At 40.6% G+C, this 19,128-nt stretch overlaps 1 protein-coding gene across 3 annotated transcripts; it reads right to left on the bottom strand.

Annotated features, from left to right (window-relative positions):
* Nucleotides 1-3,496: 3,496 nt before the first annotated feature.
* RBM17 (RNA binding motif protein 17) lies at nt 3,497-17,948 on the bottom strand. Of its 3 annotated transcripts, none has more exons than XM_035340451.1 (12): nt 17,799-17,948; nt 16,122-16,262; nt 14,474-14,590; nt 13,414-13,580; nt 11,995-12,092; nt 10,970-11,026; nt 8,705-8,846; nt 6,918-7,069; nt 6,142-6,218; nt 5,660-5,758; nt 5,116-5,188; nt 3,497-4,970 (listed from the first exon to the last, which is right to left on the bottom strand). In XM_035340451.1, the coding sequence occupies exons 2-12, from the start codon at nt 16,242-16,244 to the stop codon at nt 4,867-4,869; spliced, it is 1,209 nt and encodes a 402-aa protein (XP_035196342.1). In that variant the 5' UTR covers nt 16,245-16,262; nt 17,799-17,948; the 3' UTR covers nt 3,497-4,866. The 3 variants fall into 3 exon arrangements, with proteins under 3 accessions (XP_035196342.1, XP_035196349.1, XP_035196357.1); XM_035340458.1 differs by having other exon boundaries at nt 6,142-6,215; XM_035340466.1 differs by having other exon boundaries at nt 11,995-12,089.
* Nucleotides 17,949-19,128: the final 1,180 nt, after the last annotated feature.

The raw sequence follows: 19,128 nt of genomic DNA, 5'->3' as shown, positions 1-19,128 counted from the left end.
CCATGTGGAAAGCAGCTCTGTTAAAGGACCTGGAGGTCCTGGTGGATGACACCAGGTTGAACAGGAGCCAGCAATGAGCCCTTGCTGCAAAGCAGCAGCCTAGAGGAGGCACAGCTCAGAGACCTTATCCATGTATATAAATACGTTAAAGGAGGCAGGAAGGTGATGGAGGCAGACTGCTTCCAGTGGTGCTCTGATAGGACAAGAGGCAACAGACACAACCTGGAGCACAGGAGATTCCCTCTGGACATCAGGAACCACTTCTTCAATGGAGGTGCAGGGGGGTTGGAGCAGATGGACCCAGAGGTCCCATCACACCCACTCTTTGATTCTGTGAGATTACGGGAAATGAAAGACCTGTTTTGACAGACCAGAAGCACTAATGATTTTCCAAGTGATCCAGAAGTCAAATTTAAGCACTTCATGGATTTTGGAGGTGCATCACTTCACAGCTCACTCCAGCTGGCCATGCCTGCTCATTGGTGCTCTCATACTGGGGAAAAAAAAAATTAAGAAGGTTATATTTTAAGTACTATACTCTTATTACTGTATCTCCTGGCAGAAATGGAAGCAGCAATAACGTTTTTTCCATCTTCTAAAAGATTATCAATAATTCACAACTTGAGGTAAGCTGCGACTCACCCGTTTCTCATGGACCCGCATGACACACAGGCAGAATTACTTGCAGGATGCACTGTTTCGAGCTGATTAAGCAGGACCAGGAATTTCAGCCTCCTGGTCCTGTGGTCGACATTCCTGTGGCAGCTGCCAAGACGCTGCTGGTGCATGGCTTATCTCAACCTCCTCTATAAAATCAACAGCTATTTACTATTTTAGTATTTATATCATGGTTCTGTCTCACAAGAAATATGCTTCAGAAGTACAGAGGGTGTTATTTTGATGAGTTCTGAGTAATTAAGGGAACAGCTCATCATAAAGTCTAACTCCATTTTAACAAACTTTGGAAAAAATAGTATCTTTAATTTAACATAGGATGAATTCAAGTCTTGCTCAGGGCCTCTTTCTGCACCAAGTGCTGTGAGGACAGCGCATCATTAGACTTTCCTCTTTAGCTGAACTTGCTTCAGAGTCTGAAGTTGAAGGCTAAGAGCCCTCAAAGTAAAAAGCAACTCCTCCACGAGGAATTTGGATTTGGTTGCATAGCTGCAAGTGTAGAGCAATAGGGTGTGATCCCAGCCCTGCAACCAACCTGTTGCATGACCTCGGCAAGAGACTTTTGTACCTGCCTCCCTGCCTCTTTGGATCGCTCTTTACACAGCAAGTTCTTTGAGGCAACAACTCTCACCTTTCCTGTAATATTAGCACATTGAGCTTGGATTTTGACAATAGTAATTTAAAACTTTAAAGTGTTCCCTGTGAGCTCATTGGAATTCTTTAGTCTGACAGTAAGTGGGCAAGTGATAAACTGACAGCTGAAATTCAACACAGGCTAAATACAGAACAGGGTGCATAAGAAAACGTGGTCATAACCTGGGTTGGTAACGATGTGCTCTGAAATAGCACTCGGGAATGAAACCTCGGGGTTAGAAAGACTACAAAAGCACGAAGGAAATGCTTCCCTGCTATTTAAACAGCAATTGCTGTTGGAATTTCGGAAAAGAAAAAGGCAGTGAATGGCTATAACACTATGCAAATCCCTGCTCTTTAGACTTCAGGGTGGATAACACACCAGGGGCACCTTGCGCAGCTCCCAGCTGACACGTCCCACACGTCCCTCCCTGCTTGCTGCTCTCATCAGGACACTGCCAAATCTCCCTTAAGTAGCATCTAATCTAGATTCCCGGAAGTAATGAACTGTTCGTGCTTAGCCTGGGAGGAGATTCAGTTATTCAGCACATCAGAGAATCAGAGTATTTACAAGGGTACTTAAAACATGGAATTAAAGCTTAACGTTAGGAAATGGGGCCTGAAAAATACCAGAGACATCATCTGAAGGAGTATAACCAATACCGTACTGCCAATAAGGCAAGCATCCCTTAACAGGCCACCATTCACTTCATTTTCTGTAATCACAGTCTTTTAAGGCATCAGAAGAGACATGAACATATTGGAGAAGTAAAAGGCAAAAAGAGAAATAAAAATATTATTTCTTTAGACCATAGTTAGGAAGTTACGTTGACAATGTCCCTTACAGAAAAAGGTGAGTGCATAATTTCAAGAATAAAAAGACAGAGAAACAACTGAAAGACCTTTGTAGGTGAGGCAAAGAGCTCCGAATTAAGTGCTGCTCAGCTTTTTGAGAGGGTGCTGATGAATCATGGAAGGAAAAATATAGAAAAGTAGAAATAGAAAATACAAATAGAAAAAAGTCAGTAACAATGGTTTCCAGAGGAGGCGGGAAGTAGAGAAGCAAATTCAGACTTCAGATGCAAATTTTTAAAGGCATGAAAGATACAGCCGTATCTGACAAAGCCTGAGCCAGCACATCAGCACAGGTTAAGTGGAAGAACGTACATTAAAAAATAAAAAGCTTGCTACAAGCTACATTATTTATCACAAATAATGTCTGCCTAAGGACCCCAGTCAGCACACCTGATCCTTTTCAAGTTTCCACATCCTTGTATGCGCTTGCATTTACTGTGGCAGCACCTAGAGGACAGACAGCTGCTTACACACCAGGCTCCAACATCATGTCTTTGAACTGCACCAGCAAAACAAACACCTATAAGGAGATGAAACTAAGGCAACGTACATCTGCTAATGCTTCGAGAGGAGGTAAGCTGTCTCAGTGACCCCATGGTACAGATTAATATTTTATTTAAAGATTATCTCTCCCCTATGCAAATCACTAAACCACAAGTCACCTCCCCTCTGTTTCCAGAGAAGTACTAGTCACTAGCCATCAGCAATAAGGATTTTTATAACTAAATGGTACAGAGCTTGCCAGTAAAGCGGCTCCTAGAAAAAAGACGACCTCAAACACACTAAACTGGAAGCTGGTGTTACAGAGAAAAAAGTAGAACAGCTAATTAGAAGACAAAAAACAACAGTCTGTATACCTCAGGAAATGCTTACGGCTAGTCACTCAGAACAGCAGTGTTTGCTGAAAGAAAAGCTGTAAATAAATCATGTTGCTCAAAGCCAAGTCATATTTCAAGTTAAGTTCACACTAAATAGGTTACCAGCGGGTAACCTTCCGCAGCGTGACATTCAAATTATGTGACTCTCGTAAGCAAATCCATGCTAATTCATATTAGGCTAATTTCTTCATTTTCCTACATAGTAGCAAGGGCTTTAATGTGTTGCTCAAGGTCAAACAGAGAACTGACAGCAGAGTCAATAACACAGCGTGGATTCTGTTATTGCCCCAAGTCCTGTGGTTTTAGTATTAGTCAGGCTGGTTCTTCACCTCTGCTGCAGTGAGGTTTTTCTAGTGGAGGACTGCAGCTAATGCCAACAACAGCACACACGTCATAGAAGTGACCGACTTGGAGGGCAGGCAGCAGAAGAGGACAGTAAGGAAGCTGACACGCGGTAGGTAAAATACAAGTTTTTCTTTAAAAATCGTTTTGTTTTACAGGCAAGTGTTTGTACAGAGGTTGTTGGAACACAAACAGACAAAGTAAGCGGAAAACAAGACCACGGGTTTGTCATATGGATCTGCAGCCAAAACTTCATAAAAGGGCAGTAACTGGAGATACTCACAGCATTGATCAACTACAGGTCTATATCCCCTCCCCCCAGTACATGTGTATAACAGGAAAAAGACATCCAGCATCAACTTCCAAACAGCTAAAATGCCCTCAGAGCTCTGTTTCAATATCCACACAATTTCAGTGGCGATGCTAGACGCAATGGAGCAGAGATGACCCCCACCATTGCCTAGCCACCTCTTAGTCACATTGTTCCCAAACAAAAAGCGAACATAAAACCTGGAGCAGAATGCTATGTGTTATTTTACATCAGATTGAGAAGTTGTAGTGTTTAGAAGTTTAGTTTTTCCACTCTTCGGATTTTCTTATGAGAATTTTCTTCCATTGCTTCCTACTTAGATGTGAATCAATTACACAAAAATTAGTTACCTACGCCTGACATCAGAGGAAGCGTGAAACTGACAGCTGGCCAGGTACAAGAATGAGTTTTAGTTTTATCTACAGCATTTCAATGACAGTCTGTCGTCAGTTAACTCTGGATACTTCTAGCAAAGACTGCCTGACAGTACAGAGCATCTGCTAACAGTCCACTCATTCCGATTCAAATGGTTAAGTATTTTAAATTCCTTCCTCATTCCACTTCCCTGGGTTAAATGTGTATTTTCTTTGGATTTGGGAAGAAATACAGACTCATTGCTTGTTACTCTACTCTCCATTCTGGCATAGGAAGTATTGTCCTGGAGTCAGGAGAGAAACTAGCTGCCAACTGTCCAACAACCCCAAATCACTCTGATGTGCAGAGGTGGAGGACTTACAAGCAAGGCTGGAACTCAGAGATATCATCGGGAAAGAGAAGCATGATAGCACACAGTCCTTTTCCAAAGCTTCCCACTTATTGTGGATGCAGCACAGGGACTCCGTGATGAAGCACCAGAACAAGGAAAGCAGGAATACAGACAAAGCATTTCCTCAGCAGTGGGATTTCAAAAGAATGAAGTCATCTGAAAGCTCAAAAAAAACAGGATTCCCAGAGCAATAAGCAGAATTGTGCAATTCAAAAACACACAGACGTGAATCTTACTTTCAAAGGGCTTTATATTACAAAAAAATGAAGTCACAACGAATGCGAAAAATCCATTCAATGAGGCTTGTTTCCAGTTTGCTAGGAAAGCTGCTTTCTCTTCTTTATTCCCAGCCTACTGCTGAAAACATGATTGCCAAAACAGTGACACCTCGAGCTAGATTTTTAAAGTCAAACTTGCTCTGCCAGATCCAGTACTCTGAACTTGTCCAGGTTGTAGAAACAAGCCTTTACCACTCGGCCTCCGAAGTATCTTCCATTTAGATCCACAACAGCTGAAATTGAAACCAAAAACAGGTCAGCAAGCAGCAAATCAGTAAACTAAAAATTTCTTTAGCTAAACAGTTTAATGAGTTGGACTGTTTAATCTCTTTGAAGAAGAGAACTCCAAAATTCCTATGACACAATTTAGTAACCTACCTTTGATTGCAGATTCAACCCGTTCAAACTCTAAAAATATTCTTACAGCTTCATCATCAGGAGCACCAGGAATCTAAAAAAAATAAATTAAAAATGTGATTAGAACAGTAAGAAAGCTATTGTTTTATGTTACTGTTCTTCACAAAAGTAGTGAAAAGAACATAACAAAAGTAAGCAGGTATAATTCAATTCTCCAGTTGCCAAAGGGAGGTTGAGTACCACCAAACTTGTGTTCCCTTTCTCTAAGGAAATCTTTTGGATCAACTGGATTGGGAAGCTTCTACAACCTAACCCTATAAACAACTCAAAGACTAATTCAGCAGGAGGAACTAAAAAGGTTCCAAAACCACAATACCCAGGGATTTTCCCTATTTTCTGACATTAAAAGTTAATGTTACATATATCAAAAATATAGAATCACTACGGAGCAAATGACCCCGTGAGATCTTCTAATCTATGCCCCTTCTGTACAGCAGTAGCATGCCAGTCCTGTGAGACAGATACCCAGTTCACTTTTGCAGCAGCCACAGAAGCCATCTCTTACCTCAAAGATGACACACTTCCCAACCTTGCCGTATTTTTCACATTCTTCCTTCGTTTCAACTTCTAGATCTTCGTCCACCTCCCCAGCACCTACCATGTTCTGAAAATTTAAACAATAGACAACACATTGGATGTCTGAAGAGACAGTTACGTCAACAGATCATGGATGCATGCAACTGTGAATATGAATTCCCTAAGATTGTATTTACCAGGTCAAAAACCATTCTGTCAATTGCCACAGGGCTAGATAGTTCCCTAGAACTGAGACACTGTGACATGGTCACTGTGTAATCTAAGTCAGTGTTGATTGATAGTCACAGCTTGTATCTCAGGAAGGCATATTTTCTCCACAGAGCACTGTGTAGGTGCAGGACAGAACTGTCCAAGCTTGTACAGTTGCTGTAAAAGGAGCACGGGTTTAAGCATTTAAAACAGTTCTCTACACTGCAAAGATCAAAACACAGCCCCTTACTTACAACTTACCCTTAGTAACACCACTTTAGTTGGACATTTCAGTATCTCAGTCAACGGGTTAGAATCCGTTTTCTTTGTTGCATCTGCTATGAAGAGAGAAAAGTGAATCATGGGATAATTTAAGGCTGAAGCAGATTTAAAGCTCACATGGAGCCTTTTTTTTAATCAAATCTTACTGTTATCAGTGAAATAAAAGTCAGTAAATGTAGTTTCATATTGGTGAGGAGTTCTTTCAGAACTTGTAGCTACTTGGAAGGACAATAAGCAGAAAAATAATTGCTACAGAGAACAGAGACAATGTACTATTTCTTTCACAGAAGTCATTTGTAAGTTCAAAATTGCAAGAGATCCACTAAGAACTAAAAAATCAGATCTCCTGACTTCCAACACTTGTGCTAAGGCAGAAATGCTGTTCTAGTAAGCCTAAATGTTGTCTCTAGATCCAACAACAGCAGAGAAATGAGGACAGTATCAAATGCCCATGACATGGAGAAAACCAGAGAAGCAGAGCAGAATCACCCCTTGAAGAGAAGGTACACACACAGGCTTCTGAACACTAAAGGAGGACAGCTGATAGGGACGGGGAGAATGAGCTAAAATAATTAATAGAAGATAACCCCCAAGAAAGCTGAATTTCCACAGGAAGGAACAGGAGTCATTCTTCCAGCTAACTAGTATTTTCTGCTAGGACAGATGGCAAACAGAAATCCAGGAGCTCCCACTGAGCCTGAGCTATTATTTCCCCAACCATTTTTTACAAACTTATTGGCGCAGGACAAAATTACCTTTCTCTGTAGCATCGCCAACAATGATCTTGCCACCCCTCTTGCTTGTTTTCTCTACTGACAGTGCTGTGCTCAGCCCCTGTTCGTGCTTTCCCAGACCCTGACCCTCTCTGAAACCATACTTCTGCATGATTTTATGAGCTACTGTCCCTCTGCAAAAAGAAAAAGCATCAGTTAGTAAAGGTTTCTCACATGAACATCACCACTGCTTTTCTCAAGAGCGCTCAAACACTCAAAAGTTGTTCATGCTTTTCCAAACAACCAAACTCCTATCAGCAGTGCAAGTCAGCATCATAAACTCCACAGTAAGTCACACAACATATTACATCAAGGTCCATTTAGCTCAGTTTCTTATCTTCATCAGTGGCTGGTATTGAAAGCTTGAGAGCAAAGGCAGATGAGGAACCATCTGTTTCCCACATTAGATTACTTCTATCTATTGTTTTGAACCCTACACAAGCATTAAAGTACACAGCTTTGCTAGCCCTTCCTATGACAACCTGGATATTCGTAGTATTAATTTACATGTCTCTCCTTTCTGAATTGTCAGGAACTTAGTGAGGCAATGATTCCCTCATCTGTTTAAAAGTACTATCTTTGCTGGCATTTCTTCGGAGACCATAGCTGGAGAGGCCAAGGCATAAAAGAAATGTCATGGTGCAGTAGTTTACACCGCAGTAAATATTCTACTCTCAGTCACCCCATTTTACCAACACGCACATTGCACAGAAAACATCAGATCAGTGACTACACGACCATTTTCTAGCCGTACCATATGAAACATACAAAGGCCCATTAAAAAAAAGGCTAAAAAGTCTGTCTATGCAATGCTTAACAAGACACTGAGTCGCAAAATAAGTAGCAGCCAACTGTGTAGTCAGAATAAAACAGGTTAGGTAATATTTTTAGCACTTCTTTCAATGAAGTGCAGGCTCCAAGGTAGAGCTAACTAGAGGCAGTAACAATACATAAATTGGCCCACCAGCACTAATAATTTATAATTTTTCCGAACAGTGTAAAAAAAAAAAAAAAAAAAAAAAAAGGTGTTTCCATTAAAAAAGCTACATGAAAAACTGTCTCCAAAACCAAAAATGTAGTGTAATAATGTAATAAGCCATTAACGCTGCGTTCCTCCTGCAAGCAGTTTGGATCAACGAGGCCGCTTTTCTGCAACACCCAGTATGACCGATAAAAGGGCCGTAGCTCACCACTACACCTTTCAAATGGGTTTCCTAACCTGTTTTAACTGTAATTTTGACTTCGCTTTGCCACCACGGTAGCAACACATGCATTACACACAATGCTAACCCAAGGCAGGAAAGTGAACAGACAGACTTGCAGCCACAGCTGCTGCCACAATCATGCAAATGTGCTTTGAATTTTGGAACAAACAAACAAACCAGAGTTGAAATGATTTGCCCATTGGTACATAACAAATTTAGGACAACGCTGGAAAAGAAACCTAGAGGACCTAAAACACCATCTGTGCTTTCCTGCAAACTCCATTAGCTTGGCTTGTACAAGCCATAAACACTTCATACTGGAATGTCGCTCCAAAATTTGCCCTAAAAGCACAGCCTTGAACACAGCCACCTCAAATGCATTTCCCTCATTCAAATAAATCCACCGTTTTTTTCTGCATCCTGTCAGTTAGGACTACTTGCACTCAGACTAACCATACACATGCAGTGGGTTGTGTTTTTCTCTACTGACAACTATTTTAACTTCTGGTTTCCACCACCTTCTAATATTTTTTTTCCCACAGAATGTAAATATGTCAAACGTACCCCATGTTAGCAAGGAAAGAGTTGCTAGGTCCCGTGGGGGAACGAGGTCTGTCTGGCTCGTCGTACACTGGAGGAGGAATAGCTGCTTTAGAAGATGGTGCCCGAGGTCTTGACTCCTCTTCAAATGGGAATGATGCTACAGCTGAAGAAAAGAGGCATTTGATTATTCACTACAATATGCTGAGCTACCTATTTGTTATGAACTCTACAGCACTGTACCTTCAATTTAACTCAGAGGAAGATCTCCATCTGCAAATTGTATTTTTTTTCTCCTTTAATACTAACAAAGTCCACACAAATCCAAATCTGAAGAATGTTTTTTTTGCATATGCAGCTTTAACATCCCCACATCTCCATCTCCTTCCCCCTCCCTCTCTACCTCCTTCACCAACCAAGATTTAAAGAGTTATTCTGGATTTCCCTCACAGAATGAGTTTGTATAGATAACTCTTACTTATCAAGTGACAAAAAGAAACGTGAAGAGGCCACCTGCACTACAATGAGTTTATCTAGACAGAGTACAAGCAAACTTAAAGCTCCATTCATCAGGAACATGATTATGACAAAAAAAAAATTATCAACGCACACAGCCTGGGGCCTGAGAGCTGCAAAGAAAAGAACACTGTACATTTACACAAAGGAGAAATCAGTCTCTCAAAAAAATGAATTCAAAGCAAAATATTTGCACAGCCTTAAGAGATCTTACTGCCTTTTTTTGAACTGAAACTTTTCCTGGGGTATGGACGTGTATATAATATGCACATCATACTGATTAGATTATTGTACTATCTTCCACTGACAAGCCAAACTGAAAGAAGTAAAAAAACAAACAAACAAACTTCAGAACACTGAAGACAATATGCAGAACATATGCTGGAATATATTTACGGACTTTTAGACTGACTTCATTATAGATTATTTTCTTGTGAACTAGTGTTTGTAACTTTCCAGTTACAAACTTACTCAAACTTTTCATGTGAAGTTTAAGAACACTGTATGAGGAAAAATATCCCTATTTAAGCAGCAGATAGACTAGACTATGGGATTTCTGCTACAGCAATATTTTCTGAGGTTTCTCCAGCTTAGCTTCGGGTGTCAAGTAATAAGCAGTACAAAGATTTCCTTGTGAGATCATCTCACTTTTTGAAAGCTCTCCCCCTTATGATATTTCTACCATTTCCAGCTTATATTTATTTTTCTTTGACACCACTCAATTACTCTTAATTTTTGACTCAAAGCAATCTATTTCTGTTTTTAGTGTGTACACACTTCAAATGCTTTCACTGTTACATCATTCACTTACTCTGCCAAGCTTCATTTTTTTTTTAATCTTCTCTTAAATAAAATCTGGACTTCCAAAGGGAATTCTTTTAGGTGCACAATATACTTTTTCATTATTATCTTTAACAACATAAAATAACGAACAGCATGTTGTATAATTTAAAAATGTAAAATAATCAGACATGGAAAAAAGAGCAGTTTTGTTCTTACAGAAAGACTATGCCATCTAGTGGACAACTCCACCCATCAACTTTGAACTCTCCAGTAGATAACACATCCATTGAAAACTTACAATTTAGTGTCTCTAGTGCATGACCCCTTTAGAAAAAGCATTCATAAAGTACCTCCTAAAACAAAGGACAATGGAAAAAATCTCTCTCTGTATCACAGAGGTTTCTAGCCTATCTAAAGAAACCCATCTGCAACATTTCTTCTTTTACATCACAAATCATAGAAAGTCTTTAAGGTCCCTTCCAACCCAAGCCAATCTAGTTCCAACTGCCCTGCCATAGGCAGGGACGCCACCCACTAGATCGGGTTGCTCAGGGCCTTACCTAGCCTGGCATTGAACCTTCCAGGGATGGGGCATCCACAGCTTCTCTGGGCAACCTGTTCCAGTGCCTCGCCACCCTCAGAGTGAAGAATTTTCTCCTAATATCTAATCTAAACCTCCCCTCTTGTAGCTTAAAATCATCCCTCTTTGTCCTATCACCATCTACCTGAGTAAAAAGTCACAAAAAAAAAAAAAAGCCTGCTATAACACTTCCCTAACAATACAAAAACTATCCTTTAGAAGAGAGGTGTGAAACAGTAATATCACAGGCTCCCTACAGCCTCCTTCCCATCAACAAACAACTAGTACAGGTCCTTGGACCAGAAAGAACCACATGAGGAGAATGGCAGGATGACTTCACTGACTAGAAGGTTGAGTGATCATCAAGCAACATCAACAGGTTTTAGAAAACAAGATTGTGTTGTACTTACGTTCTTTGTCCTTCTCAACAAGAGAGGTGGGTGGTGCAATAGCAGCCCCTCCCATACCTATGAAGAAAACGGAAGAGAACATGTTTGTATGGTTAGGTTCTGCTGCTTGGAATAGCTTCACTGAATTTTAACGCAGCTGCTGGCTCCTTGCCAGCCAACTCTTGACATGCATCACTGCAAACAGAAAAGCAGCAACCGAGGAGTCAGAGTGAATAACTAGAAACAAATGAAAGGCACGTCAAAGGAGACAACAACTCACTGCTGTGATGTACTACATATTGTATCTGTAATAAACACACTCCATCGGATTTCAAAATTAAAGACTACAAGGGAAACAAACCTTCACTTCTAAAACTGTTCAGTTAAGCCAAATGAAGAAGACAGTCTGTGCAAGATTAGCTACGCTTTCCTAAGAGCACAGTACAAAGCCCGTTCCTATTTTAGTGCACAATATTTTAATGTAGTCCCAAACTTCCAAGGTAGAGCAAATATTTTAAATGTCCCTTGTCAGAAATCTTCTTTTCTAAAATAAAACCAGAGCTGAATTATTTACTGTAACTTTGTTGCTGAAAATAACAAAGTTTAATTTTGTTTATGCAAAGATACATCATTACCTAGATCCACGTCTTGCTAACGAGTTCTAAAGGTATTCAGTTAACAAATACAGGAATGGCGAGCACTAACAGTGAAAATTCAACTGTGATTCTCATAGCCTAATTAAATCTCATGTATCCCTTCTTTCCTGGAACCTACACCATGCAGAAACTTAAAATAGGTATCGACAAAGCAGTGTGAATACGTTTTTTTTTTTCCACAAATAATTAGACTGACATCTCCCTCCATGGGAAAAAAATGCTTTCTGTATTAAAATAGTTATGATGTAATAAAATGCTAGGTTTATTCTAAAGGCTCAGAAGTAACAGCACACCTCTCAGCTGAGAACAGAGATATACATGAATATAGGACTGTGAACTTCCCCATATTTCTCCTTTTTTTTCCTCCCATGAATAAAATAACTCCCTTACTTCTTTTTCTTCTCTCCCTTTCATAATCTTCATCTTCATCAGAATCTGGATCTGGTCTTCTTGAAAACCCACTGGCTTCATGTCTGTCTTTACGTCTTCTAGGAGACACAGTAAGTTAGGATAAGAAACAATCAAAGTTGTCTCTGCTTTAATTTATGATACCACCACCTCTGCTGTGCGAGTTACACAGCTACACTCACTGGCATTTTATAACATGTTTTTCACAGAGCTGTAAGTAAACACCTTTACTTTTAGTGTTTTTTTGTTGTTGTTTGTTTTTGCTTTTATCCTTACAGAATATTGTTCCTAAAATGTAAGATGGATTCATAGCCAGGAAGATTATTTTCCACTTGCAAGCCAGCCAAGGAGAATATATGGAAATGAGGAAGCATATGAGTGAATCTAGTCCAAATTGACTACACTGACTCAAGGACTAGAACTAAGAGGTGTTGGATACAAGCAACAGGAAGGTAACAGAGACCTTAAATAATCACCCTGCTTGTACTAAGTTCCAGTCTTGACTAAATTGCAATCAACACTGAAACTGTGGAAATGCCAATCCAGAATTCTAAGATCCTGTGTGCTAGTTAGAGAGAAGTATGACAGAGCCTCAGGCACTCCTCCTCCACCAGAATAATGAAGATCATAGCTAACAGAAGACAGAAAACGCCAAATAACTAGAAATATTAACTTCCACAGTCTATACAGAGAGACAGAATATGCCTCCTCTAACTCCACAGACTTCATGTAATTCATACCATGACTAAATTAATAAGCAATTTCATTTAAAATGAACAAGTAGTATCTTATTGTCTGTCTGGCAGATGTTCACCACCTATTTCAATAGGACACTGAATCTGCATTCAACTTCTTTAATAAGATTTAAAAGATTTCTTATTCCAGGGAAAGGGCATTGAGATGCTTAAAAATAAGTAGCATTTTCTTTTGTCCAGAGACAAAAGAGTAATAAATATACAATTAACTTACTTAAACTGAGTGTAGAATATTGAAAAAAAAGGAAACTATGCCTCTCAAAAGCAGTGCAAGCTATGTAGCTATGTCTTTAAAACTGAAATGCATTCATCAGTCTGGCGTACGTAAAAGCAGAAAAAAAACAGTAAATATAGATGAATTTGGCAAGTGCCTTTCAGATTGCCCACTACAAACCAAAAAGGATGTAAACATGATAAATCTTATGACTTTGCTATGTTAGATAATTTTAGCAAAAGAACTAAAATACATTAATTTAAAAAAATGTGCTTGTATCTGAAAGAAAGTATTTTTCAATAAACCTTTAAAAAAATCCCTGAAACTCTTCAGAGGAATGAAAACAAACATCAATCTTTAAATAACTATTCTTTACCTATATTCTTTACCATATTTACCATCAATATGCCACGAGTTAAACAGAAGCCTTACTTTTCTCTTTCTTCAATCTCCTTTTGCCTCTCCAGCTCACGCTGCCTCTGTCGTTCCTCTCTCTGACGCTTTACCACTTTTTCATAATCATTTGGAAACATAGGATCATACTCATCTGCCAAAGGAATCAACACATCTCCCGCAGAAAAACCACTTGGTACAGGATCCTTAAAAGAGAAAAGGGAAAGCAGTTTTGTTTTTCAGGTGAGATCTAAAAACAATATCTAGTTGGATGCAGAGAGCTTAACACTTCTTTCTCACTCCAAACCGAGAGAACTCGATTCCTAATTTCCATAATGGAAGTAATAATACCCCAATCTTATAGGCATTAGAAGAAATCTTTACTTTATTCCAAAACATTTCACCTAGTCTTTCACCATCTCATTGTTTTCCAAGAAGAAAGAATCCCCTCATCAAACAAAGTGGCAGCAAATCGACGTGGACAAGAGTTTTTCAATATTCATTCATAATAGAAAATGTGTCTTGCTACTGCAACCATCTGCAAGAGGCCCTCCCACGCAATGTCATTAGTCTTTTTCATCATCTGCTACTAATACAATACCAAAGGTAGACTTACTGTTCTCCTCTTATCTGAGAGAACTATTACAGAACCATCACCTTTCAAAAAGTTTCCAGGAAAAGGTTTCTCTGAATTATTTAACATGAAAAATTCATTTTAAAAATAGATAGCTTTTGTTTTATTTTTAATGACTAGTATTATAATGGTCTAGTTCTAACACTGGTGCAATTACAATTACCTTCATTATTTATCTGACCAAACTGCAAAATACTTCCAAGCTGTCCAGGAGAAATATGCTAGGAGGAATGTTTTATTTTAACTGTGCATTCACCCAGGTACTTCCACGCTGTATCACATAGAAGTCCCTGTCAAACTGAGATATTCAATCATTTAAGATCCTCTGAGCAGAGGAAATCCATTTCAGAAATTGGTCACTTCTCTGAACACTTGGAAAGACGATTCAAAAATAAAGTGCAGTCAAAAAATAGTAATTCAGAAAAATTTGTTATCAGATGGATTTTTTATCTGCTTCGTTCTTACCTTTAACCCAGCTGCTACATGAGGTGGAGTGTCCACAATCTGTCTCTCATCGGAAGAGCTGCCTCGTTTCAGGTCAATCACTGGAGCAAGGACTGTTGTTTGTTTTGTTCTCTGACTCTAAAAAATTACCAAAATACAAGGTGTCCAAAAAGGTTACAAAATAGCTTTCTAAAAACAAGATGTATATACTTGAAGCTGATTTCTCCAATTTCTTTTTTAAAGGATAAAAACCAGTATCAAACCCTTCACCGTGCAAAGCTCAATATACCATTTCTTTTAAACTTATCAAAACACATTAATTCTCAACATTTCTAATGAAAGCTTCTTATGTGGGTATGTTATTTCATATTTTGTGAAATAATTATCTCTTATTTCATATTTTAGTGGTGGCAAAGGCCAACTCAGCTCAAAGCCAGATGTTTGCCAACTACGGTTATAAAACTACTACACAAATACAGATCTGATGCAATACTTCAAAGAAAGCTTCAGTTAAAACAGTGCAGACCTTCCCCTTTTTAAGAGAGGGGAATCAAACTTTGCTTGCATATGTACTAAAACATACGGTGAATGTTCTGGACTAGGACTAAAACCATGTATCAGAAGTTTGGGTGATGTCTCTTCAGTTGAGTTTGAACCCAGTGGACCTTTTTTTTTTTTTAAGTAAGGGCTCAGAATTATTCTAAAGACAAATTATAGCATTTGTCATATTTTCCCATCTAATAAAATGCATCAAACTATCATGAATTTTCAATTTTCCAATGCTATTCTATGCTTCAATTACTATTATTCTATCTGCAGATACATAGATGAAAAAATACCTAATATAGTAGACATTTCATGTTTCATTCATGCAGGCTGTTCCCACTAACAACAAAATCCTGCTCTCAACTTTATCAACATAACTTAGAGGAGTAATTCCAGCAAAGAAAAAAAATATGCTATGCTTAGATAATTATTCTGTATCTGTACCACTACTACTTTTTTTAATTAAGTAATCTCACTCTTGACCCTTCAGACCACAGAGAACATAGATGTGTCTCACGTGAACCAAGCAATCAACACTGTTTAAAGGAACTGGGTGAAATACTGTAGCAATGAAAAGAAAATGGCTCTGTCATAGCTGAAGCTCAAGGAATTAGCTTGCACTCCTTTTCTCTATTGTGTATTTGATATATTTTCTGCAAAAGTTTCCAAAGCACAACAATTTGCACATTAGCACCTAAACCCATTTAAAACAACAAACATTAAATGAGGCAAATAGGTAAGTAACATCTGATACAAATACGAAGAACGACCAACAACTAGTATTAACAATAACCAAGTGCAGTATTACCCTTATCTACTCTGAAAAAAAAAAATCAGCTTAATTTCATTGTCTTCAAAGCTAAAGAGAGGTTTTGGCTCTCCAAGTAACAAGATTTGAGGCTCGCAGCAAACACATCACTTCTGTGTTCAGTTTTAGTCTTGCACGACTTCCTAGAAAACATCTCAAGAAACAGGCATCTTGTTTTCCCCCCACCTGTTTTGCTAGGCTCCTTGCTACAAACTGATAGACAAATCCTAAATTACCCCTGGTCAGTATCCTAAGGTCAAGAACGTCTATTAAAAGATTTTAATAATAGAAAGCAAAATTACAAAGGGACTATACCTTTGCTTGAGTGAGAGCTGCCTTCTTCACCTGCAATTGAGACTGCAGTAGTTTGAAATTTTTGGACCAGCCTTCTGTTTTGGAATCGCTGGTCTCAACTCCCAGATCATCGTAAAGTGACATTTTCTCTTCAATTTAAAGCTACAAAACAAAAATATATAAGTCAGATTATTTAACAAGTCTTCCACCCATTAAAAAGTTACTACTACTACTTTGGATATGTCTGTACACCATATTTTTAAGTATCTTTTTTTTTTTTTTTTCCAACCAGAGAGAATTCCAAGTGATAACATTTTTCTGCTTAGTAGCAAACATACAGACTATAAGTAAGGCTGTGCAAAAATAACTCTTTCAAAAAGGTAATGAATACTCTTCAAATGTTAAGAGGTGCCGGAAACTTTCCAAAATTACATTTGTAGCTTTAGATATCAATCATTTCAAGTTCTAAAGCTACACTGCAGTCCATGCCAACATTTGGAGGTTGCCCATGAAATCCAACATCAAGTACAACGCAAGCTGCAAGACTTTCAGATCCGGGCAGAAGAACTCCTGTCTCTCCTGACATTAAAGTTATCCGCACAAACACATTAACATCCCAATCGTCTTTGTAAACATCACTACTTTTTGCATCACTGTAGGCTGAAAAATATCTTTCTTATGATAGTTATACTTGCCAGAGCATTCTTTGCCAAATTATTAGCTATTTTCACAGCATGTACAGGCCTCACAAATACATAGAACATACACTGAAATATATATATATATATGCGTATAATTAGCTAAATAACAACATCAGTGAAATACATCACTTTGCTGGATATTGTGCCTAACATGAAAGGAAGAAGAGAAAATTTGAATGTAAACAGAGGTCTATTACCTGTGGAACAATCTGTAAGGCCATTATTTAGCCCTTGTTAGGCATAGATTACAGTCTTTCTCCAGCCGAAAGCTTTAACTTTTTGATTTACTGCAGGAACAAATATTACTGATAAACGTTCTGCAGTGAAGTGTTATAGACTCATTAGAATAAGGCCTTGCTCCCACAGACATGACAGATAATTATGTTTCGGGCAACCTACTCAGCTACAGATCTCTCTTAAATGCGTTTAAATCTATGAGAAAAATCTCAGATGCAGGAGACAGTAATCCCAAAGGGGGACATCCTCAGCAAAAATTAAAATAAAAGGGAAAATGTAGATTTCAACCTGTTGGGGAATGGGAACAATCGGGGCTCAGTAGAACCCAATTCACATAAAAAATAACCCATTCTATGAAAAAAGCAGGATTACTGGGGTTATTACATACAGGGACACAGGCAGGGGTACGTATAGGGGACACATTTTGATGCACACGGAAACAGGGTGAAAACAAGGCACTAACTGAACTCCTGCCTGTCACAGGGAAGCGGAGATGGTGACAAACGGGGAGAGCCAAGCAGAGGCACCCCGAAAACACACACAAAAAAACAGCCTGTTGTTTCTACACACACAGGGGCCGAGGCCGGAGGGACCCCCCCCACAGGCCTACACCCCTCCCCCGAGGGGAGCAGCCGGAGGATGACGGCCGCCCTCGCCCCACCTCACCCAACGCCCTCCCTTCCCTCCCCGCACCCTCAGAGCCCGAAGGCGGCCTCCCTGGGCACGCAGAACCGGCCGGGGCCCGCCTGCCGCCGCTCACCCGTCACGGCGCCGCCATTAGCCGGCCGCTGAGGCAGCCGGGAAGCGGCTCCCCTCAGGGCGGCCGCGCCTGCGCCCTGCCGCCCGCCGCGCCGCCATTTTACAGCCCCCTGGCGGCGGGAGGAGGGAGCGGCCGCCATCACGCCTCGCTCCCCGCCGCGGTGTTTCCCCAAACACCGTTTAGGCTATAGAGTCATTAGGGTTGGAGAAGAACTCCAAGATCATCTGGTCCAACCATCGCCCTACCACAGATGTCACCCACTAAACCATGTCCCTAAGCACCACGTCCTGCCTTTCCTTGAACACCCCCAGGGACGGTGACTCCACCACCTCCCTGGGCAACCCGTCCCAGTGTCTGACTGCTCCTTCTGAGCAGAAATGTCTCCTCATTTCCAACCTGAACCTCCCCTGGCACAACTTGAGGCCATTCCCTCTGGTCCTATCACTGGTTACCTGTGAGAAGAGGCTGACCCCCAGCTCCCCACCCCTTCCTTTCAGGCAGTTGCAGAGAGCAATAAGGTGTCCCCTGAGCCTCCTCTGCTCCAGACCAAACACCCACAGTGCCCTCAGCCGCTCCTCACAGGACTTGTGCTCCAGGCCCTTCTCCAGCTTCGTAGCCCTGCGCTGGACACGCTCCAGGGCCTCGATGTCCTTCTTGCACTGAGGGGCCAAAGCTGAACACAGCACTCGAGGTGCAGCCTCACCAGAGCTAAGTACAGGGGGACGATCACCTCCCTGCTCCTGCTGGCCACAGCATTCCTGATACAAGCCAGGATGCCGGTGGCCTTCTTGGCCACCTGGGCACACTGCTGGCTCATGTTCAGGAGAGCATCAGTCAGCACCCCCAGCTCTGCACAGCTTTCCAGCCACTCTGCCCCAAGCCTGTAGCGCTGCATGGGGTTGTTGTGGCCAAAGTGCAGGACCCAGCGCTGAGCCATGTGGAACCTCCCAGTGCTCACCAGTATGGCGCTGTGGAGGGAGACCCCAGCCCTCAGGAGCTGTGGGCTCAGGGAGGCTGCGTTATGATGAGGAAAGGAGGGAAGCTGCTGCCATTTCTGACCTGCGACCAGATAATGCTTTTTAATTAAGCTGCCAGAGCCCCAGTGGAGCACCCATCTACAGACTGTGGTGCCCCCAGTGCAAAATCTGGCATAAACAGCAATAAAAACGGTGGTTGTGAAGTTTCTGGCACGGGCAGGACTGCTCAGAGATGTCAGCAAGTGGAGCAGGCAGCAACGGCTTGTGCAGCCCTCGGGCCCCCCAGGTGCTCACCAAAACATACCGATGGCATACATGTCAGACAGCACGCGCTCAGGCTGCATACGTGCCAG

The sequence above is a fragment of the Oxyura jamaicensis genome, chromosome 1 (assembly GCF_011077185.1).
Source record: "Oxyura jamaicensis isolate SHBP4307 breed ruddy duck chromosome 1, BPBGC_Ojam_1.0, whole genome shotgun sequence".
NCBI lineage: Eukaryota > Metazoa > Chordata > Aves > Anseriformes > Anatidae > Oxyura > Oxyura jamaicensis.
Note: the sequence above shows the minus strand (reverse complement) of the source record. Positions and strands in the feature narration are given on the sequence as shown.

Bases quoted from the DNA above. Each gene is read 5' to 3' on its own strand.
- RBM17 (XM_035340451.1), bottom strand. From the start codon at position 16,244: ATGTCACTTTACGATGATCTGGGAGTTGAGACCAGCGATTCCAAAACA. The intron at 8,847-10,969 runs GTAAGTACAACA...TCTTTTCTTCAG, and splicing joins TGTTGAGAAGGACAAAGAAC to CTGTAGCATCATTCCCATTT. The intron at 6,219-6,917 runs GTAATTTTGTCC...CTCTCTTCATAG, and splicing joins TGGCGATGCTACAGAGAAAG to CAGATGCAACAAAGAAAACG.